The sequence below is a fragment of the Rhamphochromis sp. 'chilingali' genome (genome assembly GCF_963969265.1).
Source record: "Rhamphochromis sp. 'chilingali' genome assembly, chromosome: 16".
NCBI classification, from domain to species: domain Eukaryota; kingdom Metazoa; phylum Chordata; class Actinopteri; order Cichliformes; family Cichlidae; genus Rhamphochromis; species Rhamphochromis sp. 'chilingali'.
In genome coordinates, this window is record NC_137943.1 from 32,428,571 (window position 1) to 32,448,448 (window position 19,878).

Consider the following 19,878-nt stretch of genomic DNA (forward strand, 5'->3'; position numbering starts at 1 on the left):
TCGGGGAGGGTAAGAACTGAAAATATGAAATAAACACACGTAAGCTAAGACTCTCTAAAAAAAAAAAAAAAATAGCATTTGTTCGGCTTTTCATTTCGCCATTTGTTGATTCACTTGAAGAGCAAGTAACGTAATATTGGTCAAGTGATCAGTTTGATATTGTGACCAAGTGGTCGGCGGGGTTATGAACAAAATAAATAAACTTGACAACGCCACCTAGGGGAATTACACCCCCAGGAAATATATTTAAGAAAAATAAATAAAAGGAATAAAAGAAGACCGCACAGATTCAAGGATGCACACTGAGGCAGGTTGGCTTCCAATATTAAAACAGTTTTATTTATAGAAATAAATAAAATATTATAAATAATATTTTATAAATAAAATATTAAAAGTCAAGATGTAGCGTCATTATTGACAGTGTCCTACAGTAAAAATAAACAATCGTGGAACTTGGACTTACCAGCAGCCGTGGAACCAAAAGAAAATCACACCAAAAGAATCACTGCAGACCACCCAGTGCTGTACAAAAGAAAGTGTGAAAACGACCCACCACCTGAGGTCCCAGGGCCACTGGCTCGTCCTCCTTCACTGAAATAAAACACAGAAAAGTATGTTAAAAGAATAAAAGGACACTGAGCATCAGGCTCGCTACAAATCATAAAAAGACTAAAACACACTTTAATAACTTTAATAAAAGAAATCACACACACACACGGGAAAGGCTTATTCCCCACGGGTCAAACTACCACTCGTGCTGGTAATAATTATTCTCAGGCGTAGGCCGGTCTGGCTCCCCACCGGCTGAGACCGGCCACCCAGGCGATTTAGAGTCCCAGCACGACACTCGGGCAGAGAATCACTTCAGTAGTGATGGGCAGATGAAGCCCCATGAAGCACTGAAGCTTTTCATCCAGTTGGTTCACCCCAACGCGAAGCTTCATGAAGCTTCATTTGCTCTAGCAGGACACCTACTGGACGTAAAAATAATAGCTGGCATGAATTTGAAGAGTGTGGCATTTTGCACACAGCCTGTAAATGTCAACAACAAAAGGAGTGTGTAAAACATGTATATTGTAGTGATGGCAGTATACTGTGTATATTTATACTGGCAGTATGGAAAATGATTATTTGGAAATGCTTAAAATGCAAATGATCATTTACTGTGAGGTGAGGTGTGGTTGGGGTGTGGACAGTGGTTGTGCGGTTGTAACGTTGAGGTATGGACAGCTACACAGTCCTGCCTGTTCACATTTTATTCTGTAAAAACTAAATTTTCACTGCTTTTATGACCTTTTTAGTGGGGAGAACATAGCTAGGATTTAATGATTTAACAAATCTTTTGAATCCTTTGTCCTCCACAATGCTAAATGGCTGGGAGTCCTCAATCACCATGCTGACCAGGTCTTCATCTATTTGAGATTGTTCTCCTGAGGAAAGACAATAAAGATAAAGCACAAATATAAATATCACACATGTAACTTATTACAGTTGTATAATATTGTTATATCATTTAGTAACATTACTGCATCCTATATTATCATTGCATTTGATGGCTCACCTGGTCTTGCTCCACAATCGGTGTTCCCCTTATTCTCATGCAAAGCTCTGTAGTGCCTAAGCATGGATGAGGTGTTGTTGTTATATCCCAGCTCCCTGGCACATAGCAAACACTTCACCTTGTACAAAAGTCAAGACAGCTCAACATAAATTGTATTGCAGCATCAGTATCATGAAAATACATCTTCTGTAGAAATTTACATACCTTGTTGGGAGGAATAAGATCAAAATGTTCCCACACAGGGGAGGACATCCTCCTCTTCTTAGCTGGCTCCATTCTCTCCTGACTTTCTCTCCTCACTCTCATAAACCTCCAAACGGTCTCCAAACTCTCACTAACCGCAACTCTCCATCAAACACCCACATTTTTTGAATGAAGTCTGAGGGTTTATATCGCTGTCACATCTCGCGGCAAAGTTCGAACCACTTCATGAACCAGTCACGTGGTACAGCCGGGCAGCGAGGCTTCGGACGTCATCATTTTCAGCTCCTCCCATAAATGAAGCAAGCCTCGATACGCGCTTCGCGGAAACGCCCCCTCCATTACTCGACACACGCTCCGAAGCCTCGATACAGAACGTCCCATCACTACACTTCAGCCCGATCACAGAAGTGTGGGTACGAGCAACAGTCCAGGGTAAAATAGAACACCAGGCGAACCCAAAAAAAAGGTAAGCCTACTTAATAAAAACAAGATAAGACAAAACAAGACAAGACAGCAGACTCCACCAAGGAGGAGTTCACAACAGCAACTGAGAAGGCAGTCCACTCTTCCAATTTAGGTTGGACAATTTACCATGGAGAGGTGAGTACAGCAGTGAACCCCCAGGACCGGAGGCACTATACTCTCATTGGTGGAGATACCACGAACACCTCTCTCCGCAATGGCAGAATTAAACAGACTGCTGCGCTGTAGCTGTCGTATAATCGGCTCTTGCTGATCAGTCCGTCGCAGTACGCCAGCATTTACTGCTGTATCGTACCAGAAGCTCGGGAGAAATTAATCCAACAAGACATCGGCTTAGCTTTATACAGGCTAGCGCCACCCTGCAATCAATGTGCAGGTGGGTTCCCAATTAACCCGATCACCTGATACAAGGAGCGAGTGCAGTGGAAAGAGAGCGAGGGTGGTAGAGCGAGCGAGAGAGAGAGAGAATGAGAGAAGAAAAACAACGGAAGGCGAGTAGCCCATCTGGCTACAATATCAATCTTTCGTGAGTCACCGTCATATTTACATTATTTGTACGGTACGAATGATTTGCTTTGGTACCTGCTCAAACTTAAGCTCTCCTTAGTATGGCTGGCTCCGTTTCTCCAACAGTGCACTCACAGGCAGCAGCTGCCCTGCCCCCTCGCTCAGTCGCTTAGTGCCTGAGCTCGGATCATACCAATATCAGGGGGGATTCACGCACAGTCGTAAATTCCCACAGTGTGCACTATGTGCTTCGAATATTGTGTGTACTTTTTGTTTTATACAGTTGTCAGCCAAGCATCTAACTATGAAAAAATTACACTCCAAAAGACCCCGGGCTTCTGACAAAACAACCCGGGCTTAAGCCCAGTAAGCCTCCCCCACGCTCCGCCCCTGCTTGAACATCCGATGACCTGTATAGTGCACTCTATGTAATATTTTGTATTGAATTAATTGAAGACTGGGATTTCTGATTAGATGAAAGGTTTGTAAGCAAGTCTGAGACCAGAAGTTTTGGTCTAAGTTAGCTGATAAATCCGCTTCCCATTTTGCAATAGGAAGTGATACTGATTCATCTGTTTTAGAAAGCATTCTGTATATTTTGGAAAGTAATTTGGGGGTTTTAAGAGTAAGAAATTGAACCACACTTGGTGGTGTTTGTAGTTCAACTTGACCCGGTTTAAATTTCTTTTTTACTATGGATTTAATTTGTTGATATTCTAAAAATCTTTTCTTGTTGATCCCATATTGTGTAACTAGTCCGTCAAATGAAATAAATTCTGTTCCTTCTAGTATATGTTCTAAATATTTGATTCCTTTACCACTCCAATCTGAAAAGTTTATCATATTATTGTTTTGTAATATGTCAGGGTTGTTCCAGATAGGTGTACGTTTGCATGGGATTAATGAAGACTCCGTGAATTTTAGAAACTCCCACCATGCTGTCAGAGAAGAGCTGATGTTGACGCTTTTAAAGCATTCATGTCGTTGGATGTTTGAGCTGATAAATGGTAGATCTGAAATCTCTAGATTATTGCAAAGTGCTTGTTCTACATCTAGCCAAGGTTCATCTAAGACGGTATGTTTTAGCCATCCTGAGATAAACTGAAGCCTGTTGGCTAAGAAGTAGTGCTGAAAGTTAGGTAGTTCTAATCCTCCTTTATCCTTGGTCTTTTGTAGTGTTTTTAAGCTTATACGTGGGGGTTTATTTTTCCAAAGCAATTTGGACATACATGAATCTAGAGATCTGAACCAATCTTGTGGCGGTTTAGTTGGGATCATTGAGAATAAATCTTTTTTTTTTGGTAAGACCATTTTTATAGCGGCAACCCTTCCCATGAGTGATATGGGTAGACATTTCCACCTAGCCAGATCACCTTCTACCTTCTTTAAAAGTGGGATGTGGTTTAATTTAGTTAGATCTGCAAGCTTGGGAGAAACATTAATACCTAAATATTTTACATTTCCCGATTGCAGTGGTGTTGAAGAGGAAGTATGGAGGGAGCAATTAATCGGTAGGACTGTAGATTTTGACCAGTTAATTGAGTAATCTGATATTCTTGCAAAAGAGTTTATCAATTCAATCACCACAGAGATATTGGTTTGTGAATTTTGGAGAAAGAGTAACACATCATCCGCATAAAGGCTGATTTTATGTTCCACGTTCTTGCATTTTATGCCCTTAATTACTGAATTCTGTCTAATTGCTGCTGCTAGTGGTTCAATAAAAATTGCAAACAGTGAAGGGGAGAGTGGGCATCCCTGCCTGGTGCCCCTCAAGAGACAGAAGCTGGAGGATGTCTGGTCATTTGTTCTGACACAAGCTGTTGGGGAATTATATAATATTTTTAACCAGTTTATGAAAGAGGATCCAAAACCAAATTTGTGTAAAGTTGCAAATAGAAATTTCCAGTTAACTCTGTCAAATGCTTTTTCTGCGTCTAAAGAGAATATTGTAGTTTCTAGGTTTTTACTGTATGAGTAGTCCATCAAATTAAGTAATCTACGTGTATTTGTTGATGAGTGCCTACCTTTTATGAAACCAGTTTGGTCAGGATGAATTAAGAGGGGGGTTATTTTCTCCAGTCTTTTTGAGAGAGCTTTGCAGATTATTTTAAGGTCTACATTTATAAGGGATATTGGACGATAGCTTGAGGGATATACAGGGTCTTTGCCTGGTTTTAGCAGGAGATTAATGTTTGCAGAATTCATATTTGATGGAAGTCTGCCCTTTTCTTTGATTTCCAACAACGTTCTGTAGAAAACTGGTGCTAGAATCGACCAGAATTCTTTGTAGAATTCTGCAGGAAAGCCGTCTGGACCTGGAGCCTTATTATTGGGCATACTTATCAGGGCTTCCTGGAGTTCACCTGGTGTCAGTGGTGAATCCAGTGCCATTGCTTGAGTGTCTAATAATTTTGGAAGAGTTATGTTGTCCAAAAACTGATCAATTTCTTTTTTAGATGGGTTTATTTGTGGTGAATACAACGTGTTATAGAAATCCCTGAAAATGTTGTTTATTTGTCTCGGGTCATATATTGTGTTCCCAGATGAATCTTGAACAGCACATATAGTTGTTTTTTCTTTATTTATTTTTAGCTGGTTTGCTAGAAATTGACCGGATTTATTACCATGTTCATAATTTTGTAAGCGTAGTCTTTGTACTAAGAATTTTGTTTTTTTTATCAATTATCTCATTTAATTCTAGTTTTGTTTTGCGTATTTTGTTCAATGTTTCCTGATCTTGGTGGGACGCGTAGGCTTCTTCTAGTGATTTGATGTTTTTTTTCTAATTCCTGAATATTTTTGTTTTCTTTTTTCTTTTTATGTGATGAGAAAGAAATTATTTTACCTCTCATCACAGCTTTCCCTGCTTCCCATAGAACAGAAGCTGATGTTTCGGGAGTGTCATTATAGTCTAAATATGAAGTCCACTCTTTTTTAAAATATTTAATAAAGTCTTCATCTTTAAGTAGTGATGTATTAAATCTCCAGTTTTTACTTGGCGTAGTATTATTCTTGTGCATTAGTTTTAAAGATACAGGAGCATGATCGCTGACAGCTATAGGGTGAATCTCAGTGTCTGAAATGTCACTCAGCAGTGAGCTGCTGACCAAAAAATAATCCAGATGAGAGTAGGAGTGATGGACATGTGAGAAAAAAGTATATTCCTTACTGGTGGGGTGAAGGGAGCGCCATGCATCGCAAAGACCAAAGTCGCTCATATACTGTTTGATTATATTTGTGGACTGCCAATTACGCTGAGTTCCCGCTGTATTGAGCCTATCCATGTCTTCATTTAGTCCAAGGTTGAGGTCGCCTCCAAGAACAAGTGTGCCATCTAAGTGTTAAGAGAGTGCACTGAAAAAACCGTGAAAGAATGAGGGATCATCAACATTTGGACCATATACACTTGCAATACATAGCTTTTTATCAAGTATAGATAGTTTAATGATTAAGAATCTGCCCTCTGGATCTATAACTGTATCGAGTACTGTGAAATTAATATTTTTATGTATTAAAATTGCTACTCCCCTTTGTCTAGAATTATAACAAGCTGAGAACATATTAGGAAACTCAGGTGTTTTAAGTTCGTTCGAACCTCTAAGAGGTCTGTGGATCTCTTGTAAAAGGACAACATCTGCCTGTAGTTTTTTGAGTTGGTTAAATATTTTTAACCTCTTTTCTCTGGAGCCAGCTCCATTTATATTCCATGTAATGAACCTCAGTGTACCCATAGATGTTTGTGTATAGGGATGTATGCTGTGTGCGTCGCTTAGACAGGTGGAGAGAATACGTCACTTGTTCATAAATAAAAAGAAGGAGAGAGAGAAAAAATGTGTGGCGAGATGCTCCCTGAGTCTGACTATGTGTTTGCATAGTTACTAATATGAGTAGGCTTGGCTTAAGTGTGTGTATCCTAAACGACTGTGTGCGCTGTCTGACTGAAGTAAATGTGCTGCCGTTGAGCGCATGGTGTGTATGTGTCGAAATAAAGGGTGTTGTTTGTGGATGAGTGTCGAAGCAGGTGATCGAGGCAGTGAAAGGAATAAAGAAAGAAACCAAGGACAGGGGTGAGCAGCATAAAAGCAAGAGGGGGAAAAGAGAGAGAGAAAAAAAACGAGAAGAAAAAAAAACAAACAAAACGTAAACATTCCAATTAAATCACTGACGGAGAGTGACGGTGTTAATTCTGCTATGAAAGCACACTTTAAGATGCGATTTGATACTAGTAAGTTAAACAGATGTTAATGCAAGTTAGTGTGAGTGGATAGGGAAATGGTGTAGCTGATTCTTATCTGGTGTGAGGTTAATACAGCCACGGAGTGATGTTGGGGTCGCGGTGGAGCTGTCCGTCCACGTACAGCCGGTCCACAGCGATGACAGCGCGGGAGCCCTTCTGGATGAAGCCGCGTCGGATTGGGAAGAGGACCCTGCGTCGTTCCAAGATCTCTTTGGGGAACTGGTCGTTCACGCTGAAGTCCGTTCCTTTTAATTCCCTGCCGCGGCTTTTCACCTGTTGTTTTTGTTTGAAGTGGCCGAATTTGGCCACGATAGGACGTGGTCTCCCGGCCGTAGCCCGAATGGGGCCGAGGCGATGTACCCGATCGAAGACGATGTTCTTCACAGTGTCCTCCGGCAGCTTCAGGTGGATTTTGATGAAGCTTTTTACCGTGGTCTCCGCGTCCTCTCCAGCGGCTTCTGGAATACCAGAAAATACCAGATTATCACGCATGCTACGAGCTTGTAGATCAATAACTGTTTCTTTTATTTTTTTATTTTCTCTATTGAGCTGGGTAACATTTTCTGTGAGACATTTCACCGACTCCCTTAGCGTGGCATTTTCAGCAGCAAGCGTTTCCACCTGCTGCTGGCTGTACTCCAGGGATTCTCGCAAGCATTTAAATTCTCGGTGAAGAATCTCCACCAAGGACAGCCTTGCGTCGAAACTGGACAATCGCTTGTCGATTGACTCCAGTATGTCGGCAATATCTTTGCCGGCTGGCGATGTTGAGCCGGGGGAATCTGCCGGGCGTTGTCTTTTCGACGACGGCGTCTCAGCTTTGGCCGGGGAAGCTGCACACTGGGCCTTCTTCATCACGAGATCCTGAAAGCACTGATCAATATAATCTTGGAGAGTCTCTAAACTCTCCCCGTTGTTCTCCAGGGTGTTGGAGATTATTTAGACAAATATTGTTAGTTATAAGACAATTGATAAGTGTATTTGGTAATAGGGGGAGACCGGGGATAGTTGTAACGTGGGTCAGTTGTAACACTTCCAATTTCTCCAATCAGGGCTAAGTTTCAAATGATGTGACTCATCTTGTGCATGCCCAATTCAGTTCTGCTATCACATGTGAAAAATCAGCACATTTTGTCAAACACAGACAATTTAACATCAAAAAAAGTAAGTTTTTCTACTTTATTTCAATTTCTAATAGCATTATCTGCTTTGCAGTTAAACTCATCAAACTTAAATTATGTTATTTGTATGTCTATGGGGATATATTCTGTGTAAGTCTTTAGTGCTAATGTTTTAGCCGTTGGCTGTAATGTTAGCTAGTTCATGGCTATAGGAGTCTGGGTCAGTTGTAACAGCAACAGTCTGGGTTAGTTGTAACAATAATGCAGATGTTACAACTTACCACACTATTACTTTAACTTATATTAAACAAGTTGGGGCAACGACATCAGCAGAGAGAGGTTCACTGGTCGCTTTTGTATATGCGGTTAATGCCATTGGCAACACAATTCCTCCACTGTTTGTGTTCCCACACATACATTATGCAGACCACTGTGTCAGAGATGGACCAGTAGGAAGTACTGGTAGTGGAAATAAATCAGGATGGGTGCAAGAAACAGATTTCCTCATCTTTCTGAAGCACTTTGCAAACCACACCAAGGTAAGCCATGATAAAAAGTAATGGAATTGCGATGCTGGTGAACAACTACATTTTTTCAGCTTCATTGTTATGTTCAAAATTGGTGCAAGAGTTGTCGGTTATAATGCCCACTGAGCCAATGAGGCCAAACTCAAGGAAGACCAACCAAAATTAATGAAATATTCAGTTGCAGAAAATTCCATAATTTGTCTTTTTTGGGGGGTTGGAATATGTTCAAAAGCTGGATTTCTGCATTCTGTCACACACACACATAATTACATAAATGGCTCTAAGTGCATTCATGTGTTGAATAAACAAAGATTACATGTTAATGTTTTGTTAGTACCCTTATTTCATTGTGTTACATTTCACCCCAGGATATGTTACAACTAACCCAGACTAGGGGGTTAATTGTAACATTTCACTCTTCGTGTTTGAGACCATACCATGCAATGAGTAATTGTGCTGCAGAGAAAATAGCTGCACTATTTAATAGCAGAGACATGTAAATACTTTGCATTACATTTTGAATCCACTACCTTAAAAGAGCTCCAATTTACAGACAGAAATGTCAAAAATGTTACAACTATCCCCGGTCTCCCCTACTGAAGCTTAAATGAATTTGTTCAAATCTAAACTACCATTTGCTTTAATTTTCCGCCAACAGTCTCCGGCGTCTGACGTCAGTTACAACATGAGTCGCTTACCTTGTCCGTCACTTGTCCTTTTTTCAGACTAAAATCAAATTAACAGACTAAAATCAAAGCATTCTTTGATTTTAGTCTGTTAGCCCACAAGCTGAGTTTTTATCAGAGTCCTGCATGAGTCAGTGTTATTTCACTGACACATCACAGTTTTACACACCTGTTCTGTATGACTTTGTCTCAGGTTTGCGGTGATATCCAGCACTCTGAGCTGATGGCAGATCTGGTCAGTCCACAGTAGCTTCAACCACTAAATTATCTCTAACACATCACCAAACCAAAGTCTTCCTGCTAAGAGTACATCAAAGGTGAAAAGCGAGCCTAGAATGTCATCATTTCTGCTCTCCTCTTTCTTCTTCTTCTACTTCTGGACCGCACACATCTGTCGCTGCCCTACTCAGGTCGATCTAATGAAAATCAGCCAGAAATAATAATCAGAAATCCAAATGTAGAATTTATAGTTCCCCATTGATGCAATTTGGTTATTAAATTTAAGAAGCAGTCTGTAATGCTCACCCCAGCATACTTGAAGCAGATCATCAAAGCATGCTGAACACTTTCTACCATTCCACATGTGCATTTTCTATCCAGGTACTCAACAGCACCAAACCATAATTGTGAATCCATGGCTTTGATCTGGTGAAAATCACCCTACCCCTACTGTTCATCTTTACACACAACAGATGGTGTTTCTGTATCTTATGACTGAATGAAAAGTAATGACAACCATTATTTTCAATCTTCCATTGCTTCTACCTGTTGTTTCTCTGTATTATTGTCGGATCTTTACCTTCGAATAAAGTGCCTTCAATATAAACTGCCTTGAGGTAACTTGTTGTAATTTGGTGTTTTATTAAGAAAATTGAACTATTGTGGCAGAAAAGTTGGATGCAAACCAAGACTAAAAGTCCTCAGGCAGGAGTCATAGCTGGGCTTTAGCATCTGGGTCACCCACTTTACCCAGGGAGCTAAACCAGCATCTCCAACAGGTGATTTGTTTGTCTGGCAGTTTCAGGCTGGGAAAGCTTGTTAAACTTTAACAAAACATTATTTGGCACCAACGTGAATGATTTGGGTCATGTTTATCACGTCTGAGTCAGGGAGCAAAGGTCACCTCCTTTATGCAGGATTTCACCTTATGCCAACAGGGGAAAAAATCACGAGTTCTTAAACAAGCTGTAGGTCATGTTACTACACACATTTCAATATGTAAGCATTTCATCATGTTTTAGAGTCTCAGAGTTATTTCAGCCTCATCTTCACATATTTTCACAAATATTCACATTATCTCCGAGATCCAGTTGTGAAATTTTTTCCCTCAGTGTAACCGATTGCAACACAACAAATGACTGACCAGTGATTAGTGTTTTACAGTGATTACGACAGAAAGCCTGTTTCTGCCACTGCTGCCAAGCATTTGCTCTTTTCAGCTTGTTCAATTGTGGAGGTTTTTACATTCTTTACCTTACAATATAAAGCACCTTGAGGCAACTGTTGTTTTTTGGCACTATATAAATGAATTGAACTGGTAGCAACTTTATGAATGAGAAAATGAAAACAAGTGTCAGTCAGCTGGTTCATGTCCAGCAGGTGGGGAGGAATCAGTGAGTCTGTTACTCCAGTTACTTACTGAGAGGTAAAGTTAAAGAAAACGAGTTTCCTTCATCGCACTAAACCTGCCCACTAAACATGACCCTGAATGAACCCATATGTAAAGGACTGTAGGTTTTAAGCAGGCTCAGGTAATGGCAACACAATAGATGAGGAAAGTGGGGGAACTCTGACGACATCTAGTGGACATCTTGAAGATGACGGGTCTGAACAGAGAGCAATGCAGGTCTGTGGAGAAGATTGCAGCACACTGTGAAATATGAACTATGAATAATATCTACATCTGTAATGATGTAATCAAAATAGGCTCCATGTAGTTTAAGTTCTGTTACTGTACTTATGAAGCAAACTGCACACACAGAGTTGGCAAACATTGAGTTTACTTGCATTTAGGCAAAATGATATAAACACTTATCATGAGCCAATATAGCACATTTAACTGCTTTTATTTAGCAGGGATTACACAATACACAAAATTAGTCACAAACATTTTAATCAAATCTTGCAACATGTTGCTAAGAATAACCAGGACAACCAGGTCAAAGCCATACTGAAGTATAACCTTCATTAACATAAATCACAAAGAAAAAATATTTAAATAAAAATTGTATACTTGTCTTGAACTTTTTTTAAATCTTTAGTCCTGTGTATTAAAACTTATTTATTGGCTGATAAAAAGGAATCACATCATGGTTGTTACAAGGAACAAGTGATGAAAAACTCATTTTCATGTTTGTTTTCTTCTATACTGAAGAAGAAATACAAGTTTCTGTGGTAAATATTAAAAGAGCATCCATGTTCAATAAATATTTGTGTCACCTTTAAAGACCAATAAAAAAAATATCAAGCTTAGAGAAACATAAAGTCAGGGCTGGAACAAACAACATAGAGTGCCCTTCACTGCTGTGGACAGGAAATGTACCGTGACTTGGAGCATGAGGTCATTTTCTACCTCGGGTGCTGCAGTGATTTGGTTTGTCACTCAGGTGGATCCTTAGATGAAAATTCAGTCCTGATTTCCAACTGAATCTTTCCCCACAGGAGCTACAAATATATGGTTTCTCACCTGTGTGGATCCTTCTGTGACTTTTCATAGTCGACAAGTCTCTAAACTCTTTCCTACAGACGTTGCAAGAATACGCTTTCTCACCGGTGTGGATTCTCAAATGAGTTTCTAGTCCTGATTTCTTACCAAATCTTTTCCCACATGTGCTACAGAAATACGGCTTCTCGCCTGTGTGGATTGTCACGTGACTTTCAAATCCGGATTTCTTATTAAATCTTTTCCCACAGGTGATGCAAAAATATGGCTTCTCGCCTGTGTGGATCCTTACGTGAGTTTCCAATCCTGATTTCCAAATGAATCTTTTCCCACAGGTGCTACAAGAATGTGGCTTCTCACTTGTGTGAACTCTCATGTGTCTCGTCAGGTTGGATTTACACTGAAAAGTTTTTCCACAAGTGTCACAGCTTACAGATTTTTTACTTGTATCAGTTTCACTCCGAGACTTATCTGTTCGGTTTTTGTGACGTCTCCTTTTCTTCAGCTCCGCATTTCTAGTTGATCCCGAGTCCACATGCTGGTTTTCTTCCTGTTCCTCAAGCTCTGGTTCAGGAAAGTTAAGAGCAAGGAGCTGGTCATCGTTTGGTTCTGATTCACTGAGGTCACTTTCCTCAAAACTAGAAGTCACCATAAAACTATTGATCTCCTGCTTCAGTACAATCTCCTCCAGCTCCTGACTGGTGCAGAGTTCCTCCTGTTCCTCTTTAATCTGTGGAGGATCTGGGTCCTCCTGGTCCAGACTTGAGTTCCTCTCCTGCTGATTGGCGACAAACTCCTCCTCCTTACAGGCAGTTTGCTGGTGGAGGTCTAAACGAACAATAAAAAAAATGTAATTATAGAAAAACACTTCTGAGAAGATAAAGTTTTAGTTAAAGTCTGTAATGAGGGCATGTTGCTCACATTTGCAGGTGAAATTAAAAGTGTGTAAAAATGAAGTTATTTGTGCACTCTGATGCAAATGAGAACTTGAGTTCTGACATTTTTCAGCAACATTAAGAGTAAAAAAAACCTTTCAAACAAAAAAGAACTCACTTATTACTGACTGACTGATGATCTATTTTGGAGTTGATCTCGAAACTGATCTACATCTTGATATTTTTCAAAATAATCTTCACTATTGGGGGTGGCTGTAGCTCAGGCGGTAGAGCAGATCATCTACTGATCGGTTCGATTCCCGGCTTCACCTAGTCTGCATTTCAAATATCCTTGGGCAAGATACTAACTCCAAGTTGCCTCAAGTTGCTCTTTGATCTGTGGAATGTGTGTCTGAATGTTGGTAGAAAGCACTAAGAAAAATGTGCTTGTGCGAATGGGAGTGAGTGGGTGAATGCACAAGTTTTGTAAAGCGCTTTGAGTGCTCAAGATTGAGTAGAAAAGCGCTATATAAGAACCAGTCCATTTAAAACTCCCTGTCATGTTTTCACGAATACACATTAAATAGATCTGACTGATACAAACTGTAGGTTTAATATTAATGTTAACACTTCAGAAAAGCGATTACAGTTTTACCGCTGGTCTGTAAATCTTTCTCAGGTTTCCAGATGTTATGCAGCTGTCTGAGCCGCTCTTCCCCGCTCCAGACGACGATGCCTTCATCCTCGTGTTTCACTACAAGCTGTTCTCCCTCTTGACTGATGCAGAGTTCCTCCTGTTCCTCTTTGATCTGTGGGGGATCTGTGTCCTCCTGGTCCAGATTGAAGTTCCTCTCCTGCTTCCAGACCTGCTGGCCAGCCAGATCTTCCTCCTCCTTACACTTCATGTTGATGTGGGACTTGAGGAACAAAGTAAAAAGAAAAAGATTAGACAGGTAAAGGTGCAGCCTCAGTCAGCAGGGCTGTACACTGTGAGCATGTTGCTCACATATGTGAGAGAGGTTTGTACAAATGTTTCAGAAGCACCATGTGACTCCCTCTCTTTGTTGGAAAGTCTTATTAATTCACTTTATAACTATTACTTTGAAGATAAATTTCTACCATCACAAAAATATTATGACCTCTTTAAAAACAAACAACGGCAACTACATGACTTAAATTCCATGTTTAGATGAAGGTAATGGTCAATGCCTTTTGACAGGGGAAAAACCTCCACACAGAAGAATCTTACTTGGCTGAATCATAAATTATTCACCATGATTAAAACTGCAGATGAGCAATAATCTGCATTTTATTTTAGCCAAAGAGGAATGTTTCTGTTTGTCTGTGATCTGACTTTTTCTGCTGGGTCCAAATTTCATTTTATCCTGTGTAAGTTTGTTTCTCTTCCTGTTAACCAGCAAAGTCAAAATCACCTTGATTCATTTAACTTTAATTCAATTATAAATGTAATCATTTTATTGAACAATTAATTTCATTTCAATGAAAAACAATTACTTAAAAGAAAGAGATTAAGTTGGAGAGAGACATGTGGCCATCTTTTAGTGAGTTAGACCCTGATTAAGGGGTATTTTTAAAAGTAAAGCCCATCTCTCAAAGTCCCTGCCGGCCTGCCTCCACCTCGGGAAGTCTGTGGGTGCAGACGGAGGTGAGGAGCACCACAGGCGGCAGAGAACTGTCTGTAGCCCCGGAGTGAGGCGTCGTGAACCGAAGCAGACAGCGAACTGTGGCACAGTGCAGAAAACCGAAGCTTTCCCTCCCTGTTTGGTTTTGATGTGTCTCATGAAAGTCTATTGTTAAAAGTTTACCTTTAAAAAAAACGGACGCACTTGTTTGATTAGCTGCTCTCTGATTTTAGCCTGTTAGCTTACAGACTGAGCTCAGATCGTTCCTGTGTTAGTTCATTGAGAACATCACAGTTTTACATACCTGCTGCGTGACTTCATCTCGGGTCTCCGGCTGATATACAGCAGTCTGAGCCAGTGGCGGATCTCATCATCCTGGACGACTGTTTTTAATGTTTTTAACCACGGAGATTTCTTCTGCATCATCAGTCTCTCATTGTTAAACTCTCCCAGAAACTGAAGACAGTTGTGCCATTTCCGCGCTTCTTCTTCTTCTATTGAGTAGACGGCAGACTACACATGTCCAAGGGTAATACTGTCCTCCTCAGGCCATTGGCATCAAGTCAAAGCCTTAAAGTCTGGTACTTTGCGCATGGTCATTTTTTACGAACAGCAGAATCACAAGACAAAGCGTGCCAATGTTTATACTTTTCACTGTGACTGCCAAATAGATGAAAAAGTAGATGTTAAAAAACAACTTATAGTTTTGTCATTGGGCTGGTAGAAAGCTATGAGTTTCTGTCCCTTTGTCTGACCTTAGAGACTTATTTTAAAAGGAAACATTACAATCCTTTAAAGCAAGTATTTTCACCTCTGTTCCCCCCTCTGTACTTAGCTTTTTTGTTGTCATGTCAGTAATTGTCCAGTTGATGGCTCCCTTGGATCACAAGCCTGTCTCATGAGTCCAAGTGAATATATTCTTAATAAACAGCTTTGAAGAATTTGTGACCAACTTTGTTTAATTCGGAACATCATCATCATGAGTCAAACTCACTCTTGGATCTACAAAATATTTAACAAAAACAAACATCACTGAATCATAAGGTATTTGCTCCAACTCTTAGTCCAGAAACACATGAGTGAACTAGATCAGCTGCTCCTCCAGTTCAGCTGTGGATTTATATCATTATTTATATTTGTAAAGTGGATATGCAGTTTTTCAGTACTAATATAAGCATTTTATATCATTGCTTTATTGACAGATGTTTGGTGTTCAAGGTCAGGCATCAGTTTGAAAAAAACAAAGAAACACACTGAGTTGAACTTGAACTTCCTACTGACAAAAACTAAAATTGGTGCAAAAATAACCAGAAACATATAAGAAGCATCCTGGAGGTGCTGCAGACAAGATAGGACCAATAACATGTCAACAGGAAATCCTTTTTACTAATTTGTTTATTTCTTTTTAGATTTTTACTCTCCATTTTAAGCCATGATGTTTGCTGATACTGTGTTCCTACTGTTTGTTCTCATTAATAGTTCTGTTTTTAACATTCTGTGCTGAAGCTGGAGGAAATGTTTCTACAGTGTCAGATGATACAGCTCCAAACTAAATAAGTGACTAACTAACGATGCTTTAATACACTTTACTATAAATTATGATATAGTGCACTTTCTTAAAATTTCTTATTGCTCTGTAATTAATTGTTTTCTTTATAAATGTACAAATGAGAATAAAATCTGTGTGATAAAGGAAGGTCTGTAGACTTCTCTGTTAAGATCAGTGAAGAGAAACAACAACATACAAATACCTAAGAAAAATATTCAGTAAACATTTAGAAGATAGAGAAGTTTATGTTGTCATGTGGAGAAATTTTTCAAATAAAAATATCCATAAGCATTGATAGTCTCCATGGCTGAACAGACACAGGAAAGAGCTCCACCTATAAAACGTAAAAACATCAAGACAACATGTTGAAGATGTCGAGGTACTGCCCATAATGTTTGACTGACATCTGATTTATGTGCAGCACATAAATACCACAATAATGATGGAGAGAAACTAAAAGGGAACTAAAATACAGATTTAAACTTACAACAATATGAAAGACTTCAGTCTATTTCACTTTAATCAACTCAGCAGTGGCTCCATAATAAAGCCTCAGTCCAGCATAGAGCGGCTGAGTGAATGTGGTCTGGACTCTGTGGAGGAGAGTCATGGTTTCAGAGACGCTGTAGAAGGACAAAATACCTGCTCTGTGATCCAGGTACACTCCTACTCTGGAGGAACGAGGACCTGAGACACGAGTTTCAATGTTGTTGTACCGAAATGTAAAACTGTTGTTGTTACAATATAATGACCAAGATTTGTCATTATGTCCAAAAACACATTCACCTCCTTTTCTGCTGATATTCTTGTATGCGACTGCTACATAAACTCCTCCCCCTCTCCACTCCACCTCCCAGTAACAACGTCCAGTCAGACTCTCTCTACTCAGGACCTGCTCATATCCAGTGAATCTGTCTGGATGATCAGAATAAGACTGTTGTTGATTCATACATGTTACTTTTCTGTTCCCCTCTGATAATAACAGCCGTTTGTGTGCTGTGTTTGGATCCAGTGTGATTTCACATGAATATTTTAAGAATCCAGCTCTGGTCTTTGGCTCTGGTTGTGACAGTGAAACATCCACTTCAGTGACTGTCAGTGAGATGTTTGTCCATTGCTCTCTCAGAATGTCCTGTAGTTTATCTCTGACCTCTGACACAGCTGCTGTCACATCCTCAAAGTAGCTCAGAGGACGGATATTGATGCTGGATGAGTCTGTAGACTCACTGAGTGCTGACAGTGAGGGGTAGTTGTGTAGAAACTGGATGTGATCCTCTGTGTGTGAGAGCTGCTTCAGCTCAGCATCTTTCCTCTTCAGCTCAGTGATCTCCTGCTCCAGCTTCTCCTGAAGCTCTTTGACTCGACTCACTTCAGTTTCCTGCTGGGATCTGATCTGCTGCTTCACATCAGAGCTTCTTTTCTGGATGAGATGGATCAGCTCAGTGAAGATCTTCTCACTGTGCTCCACTGTTTGATCAGCAGACTGATTGATGGCCTCCACCTCCTGTTGAAGCAGCTTCACATCTTTCTCTCTGTCCTGGATTCTCTGCTGGATGTTTTGTCGACTCACCTCCAGCTCTCTCTGCCTCTCAGTCCTTTCTGCTGCAGCTGAGACTGTGTCGTGGCCTTTATGTTCATCCACAGAGCAGAGATAACAGATACTCTGCTGATCAGTACGGCAGAACATCTTCATCACCTCATCATGACGAGAGCAGATCTTCTCCTGGAGCTTCTTGGAGGGCTCCACCAGCTTGTGTTTCTTGAATGTAGGTGAATCATAATGAGGCTGAAGGTGTTTCTCACAGTAAGATGCCAGACAGACTAAACAGGACTTGAAGGCTTTCATTTTTCTTCCAGTGCAGACATCACAGGCCACATCTTCAGGTCCAGCATAGCAGTGATCAGCAGGAGCAGCTTGGAGTCCAGTCTTCTTCAGCTCCTCCACTAAAACTGCTAACATGGTGTTTTTCACCAGGACAGGCCTCGCTGTGAAAGTCTGTCTGCACTGAGGGCAGCTGTAGATTTTCTTCTTTTCCTCTTCATCCCAGAAGCTTTCAATACAGTTCATGCAGTAGCTGTGTCCACAGGGAAGAGCCACCGGATCCTTCAGTAGATCCAAACAGATCGAACAAGAGAAGGTTTCTCGGTCCAGCTGAACACTTTTCTGCGCCATTTCACCCAACAGTGTCAGTGACTGTGTGAGTTTCACTTCCTCAGAACTGAAACTGCTCTGATCTAAACAACATAGGTTTCTGTAGCGAATGGGATCTGTCAGCTCTTATACGTCACCACATGTTGGTTGCACCCATCTTCAAACTGCAGATCAGAAGGGGAGGGAACAAGGGAACATGTGGACAGAGAGGAGGTGCTGAGTTAGAGAGCAGGAAGAGGGAGGGTTATCAGACACTAATTCAATCCTGGAACATGTGAGCCTGTGAGTTTTTCATTTAAAAATAGCACTGCTCAGCCTTTAAAGTTGTTAAATAACCTTAACATTTAAAAGACAATCTTTTTATGTAAATTAGTTTAAATTATCATTTTAGTCATTACAGGATATCAAATACTGCAGCTGAACTAAGAAATTGTTGTAGAAAAAAGCAATAAAAGGTCGTTCCCCCTCTGTCCCCTCCTGGTCACCTGTGCCTCAATTTTATGAGATGAGATGGATCAGCTCAGTGAAGATCTTCTCACTGTGCTCACTGTTTTATCAGCAGACTGATTTTATTCCACAACCTAGACATCCACATTACTCACACTCTCATAACACATACATATAGGGCCTTGGGATCGGGCATGTTATACGGTGTCCAGAGGACAGTCTTTGTATTCAACCTCACCTCTGGCGCCGGTGCCCACCTCTCAGTTTTAAATGCATGTAGACATTGAGGGTTCTCAGGAGGGGCCGTGCTGTACAGTACATGTACAGTGTCCATTTGTGTCTGTATCCAGGTTGGATGAGCGCCGAGTATTTGTATATGTGTGCATGAGGGTGGGAATGCATGTTTAGGTCTGTGTGCGCCTATTCGTCTGTGTCTATATGTCAGCTCGGGTCTTACACTCCACCCCCTTGGAACATCTCAGGCCCTCCAAGGTATGGAGGCTTATTTCCCCTCACCACACTCCCTGCTGGTGGCTGATGCCCTCAGACATCGGTGCGTTCTTGGTGTCCAGGGCTGGGCGCATAGGTCTGTACCAGCTCACTCCCCGGTACGGCTGCTTGGTGGGGCCTGGTGCCCGTGGCTCGGTCGGGCCCCTTGCGGGGGCTCGATTCACTCTGGCACAGCTGACTGCCGGCAGAGCCTGCGTGTACGTCACTGCAGCCCCCTCTGGCTTCTGCTCTGTGGCTGTTGGGTGACCCCTCATCTGGGGTTCTCCTCAGCTCTTCCCAGGAAGGTGGCACGGTTGCCCCTCCGGTGGTCCTCTTTGGGCGCTCGCACTCTGGGGGCCTCTGGATGTCTGGGGCCTGGATCTCCTCCATGCCTGCTTCATGCCCTGGGGGACGGGGCTATGGCTCCCCACACCAGCAGATCGTTACATGGAGAAGCCTTTTGAATAGACGAGCACTCATCCACACAGGTGTTCACACACACAAGCTACACCTTTCTTGGCTGCTACCTCAAACCACATTATGCGATGTCAATCTTGCGTGCTGCACAATCACATTCAGTATTTAATATTTACTGTTATTTACACTTAGCTAGATTATTGCAATGGTGTTGTGTTATTATGTTGCTCTCTTTTTTGCTTGTTTTCTCTTATTTTCTTCTCTCAACAGGTGACCTGGGAGATATTTTTTAAGTGCCCTTTCTCACTGTCCCTC

The 19,878-nt window shown here is 41.0% G+C and overlaps 1 protein-coding gene and 2 long non-coding RNA genes across 5 annotated transcripts; 1 reads left to right on the plus strand and 2 right to left on the minus strand.

Moving 5' to 3' along the window:
• Positions 1-771: 771 nt before the first annotated feature.
• LOC308383569 lies at positions 772-2,849 on the minus strand. The gene is made up of 3 exons (XR_013969171.1): positions 1,766-2,849; positions 1,562-1,679; positions 772-1,430 (listed from the first exon to the last, which is right to left on the minus strand). It is a non-coding gene; the product is annotated as an uncharacterized lncRNA (long non-coding RNA).
• An 8,460-nt stretch (positions 2,850-11,309) lies between these two features.
• On the plus strand, positions 11,310-12,482 carry LOC308383567. Its single transcript, XR_013969168.1, has 2 exons — positions 11,310-12,158; positions 12,243-12,482. It is a non-coding gene; the product is annotated as an uncharacterized lncRNA (long non-coding RNA).
• On the minus strand, positions 11,640-19,216 carry LOC308383520 (tripartite motif-containing protein 16-like). Of its 3 annotated transcripts, none has more exons than XM_080861553.1 (4): positions 18,896-19,216; positions 14,814-18,374; positions 13,522-13,783; positions 11,640-12,819 (listed from the first exon to the last, which is right to left on the minus strand). In XM_080861553.1, exon 2 carries the CDS (start codon positions 18,229-18,231, stop codon positions 16,567-16,569), a length of 1,665 nt encoding a protein of 554 aa, XP_080717679.1. In that variant the 5' UTR covers positions 18,232-18,374; positions 18,896-19,216; the 3' UTR covers positions 11,640-12,819; positions 13,522-13,783; positions 14,814-16,566. The 3 variants fall into 3 exon arrangements, with proteins under 3 accessions (XP_080717679.1, XP_080717678.1, XP_080717680.1); XM_080861552.1 differs by having other exon boundaries at positions 18,696-19,216; XM_080861554.1 differs by having other exon boundaries at positions 13,514-13,783; positions 18,696-19,216.
• Between the last annotated feature and the right edge of the window lie 662 nt (positions 19,217-19,878).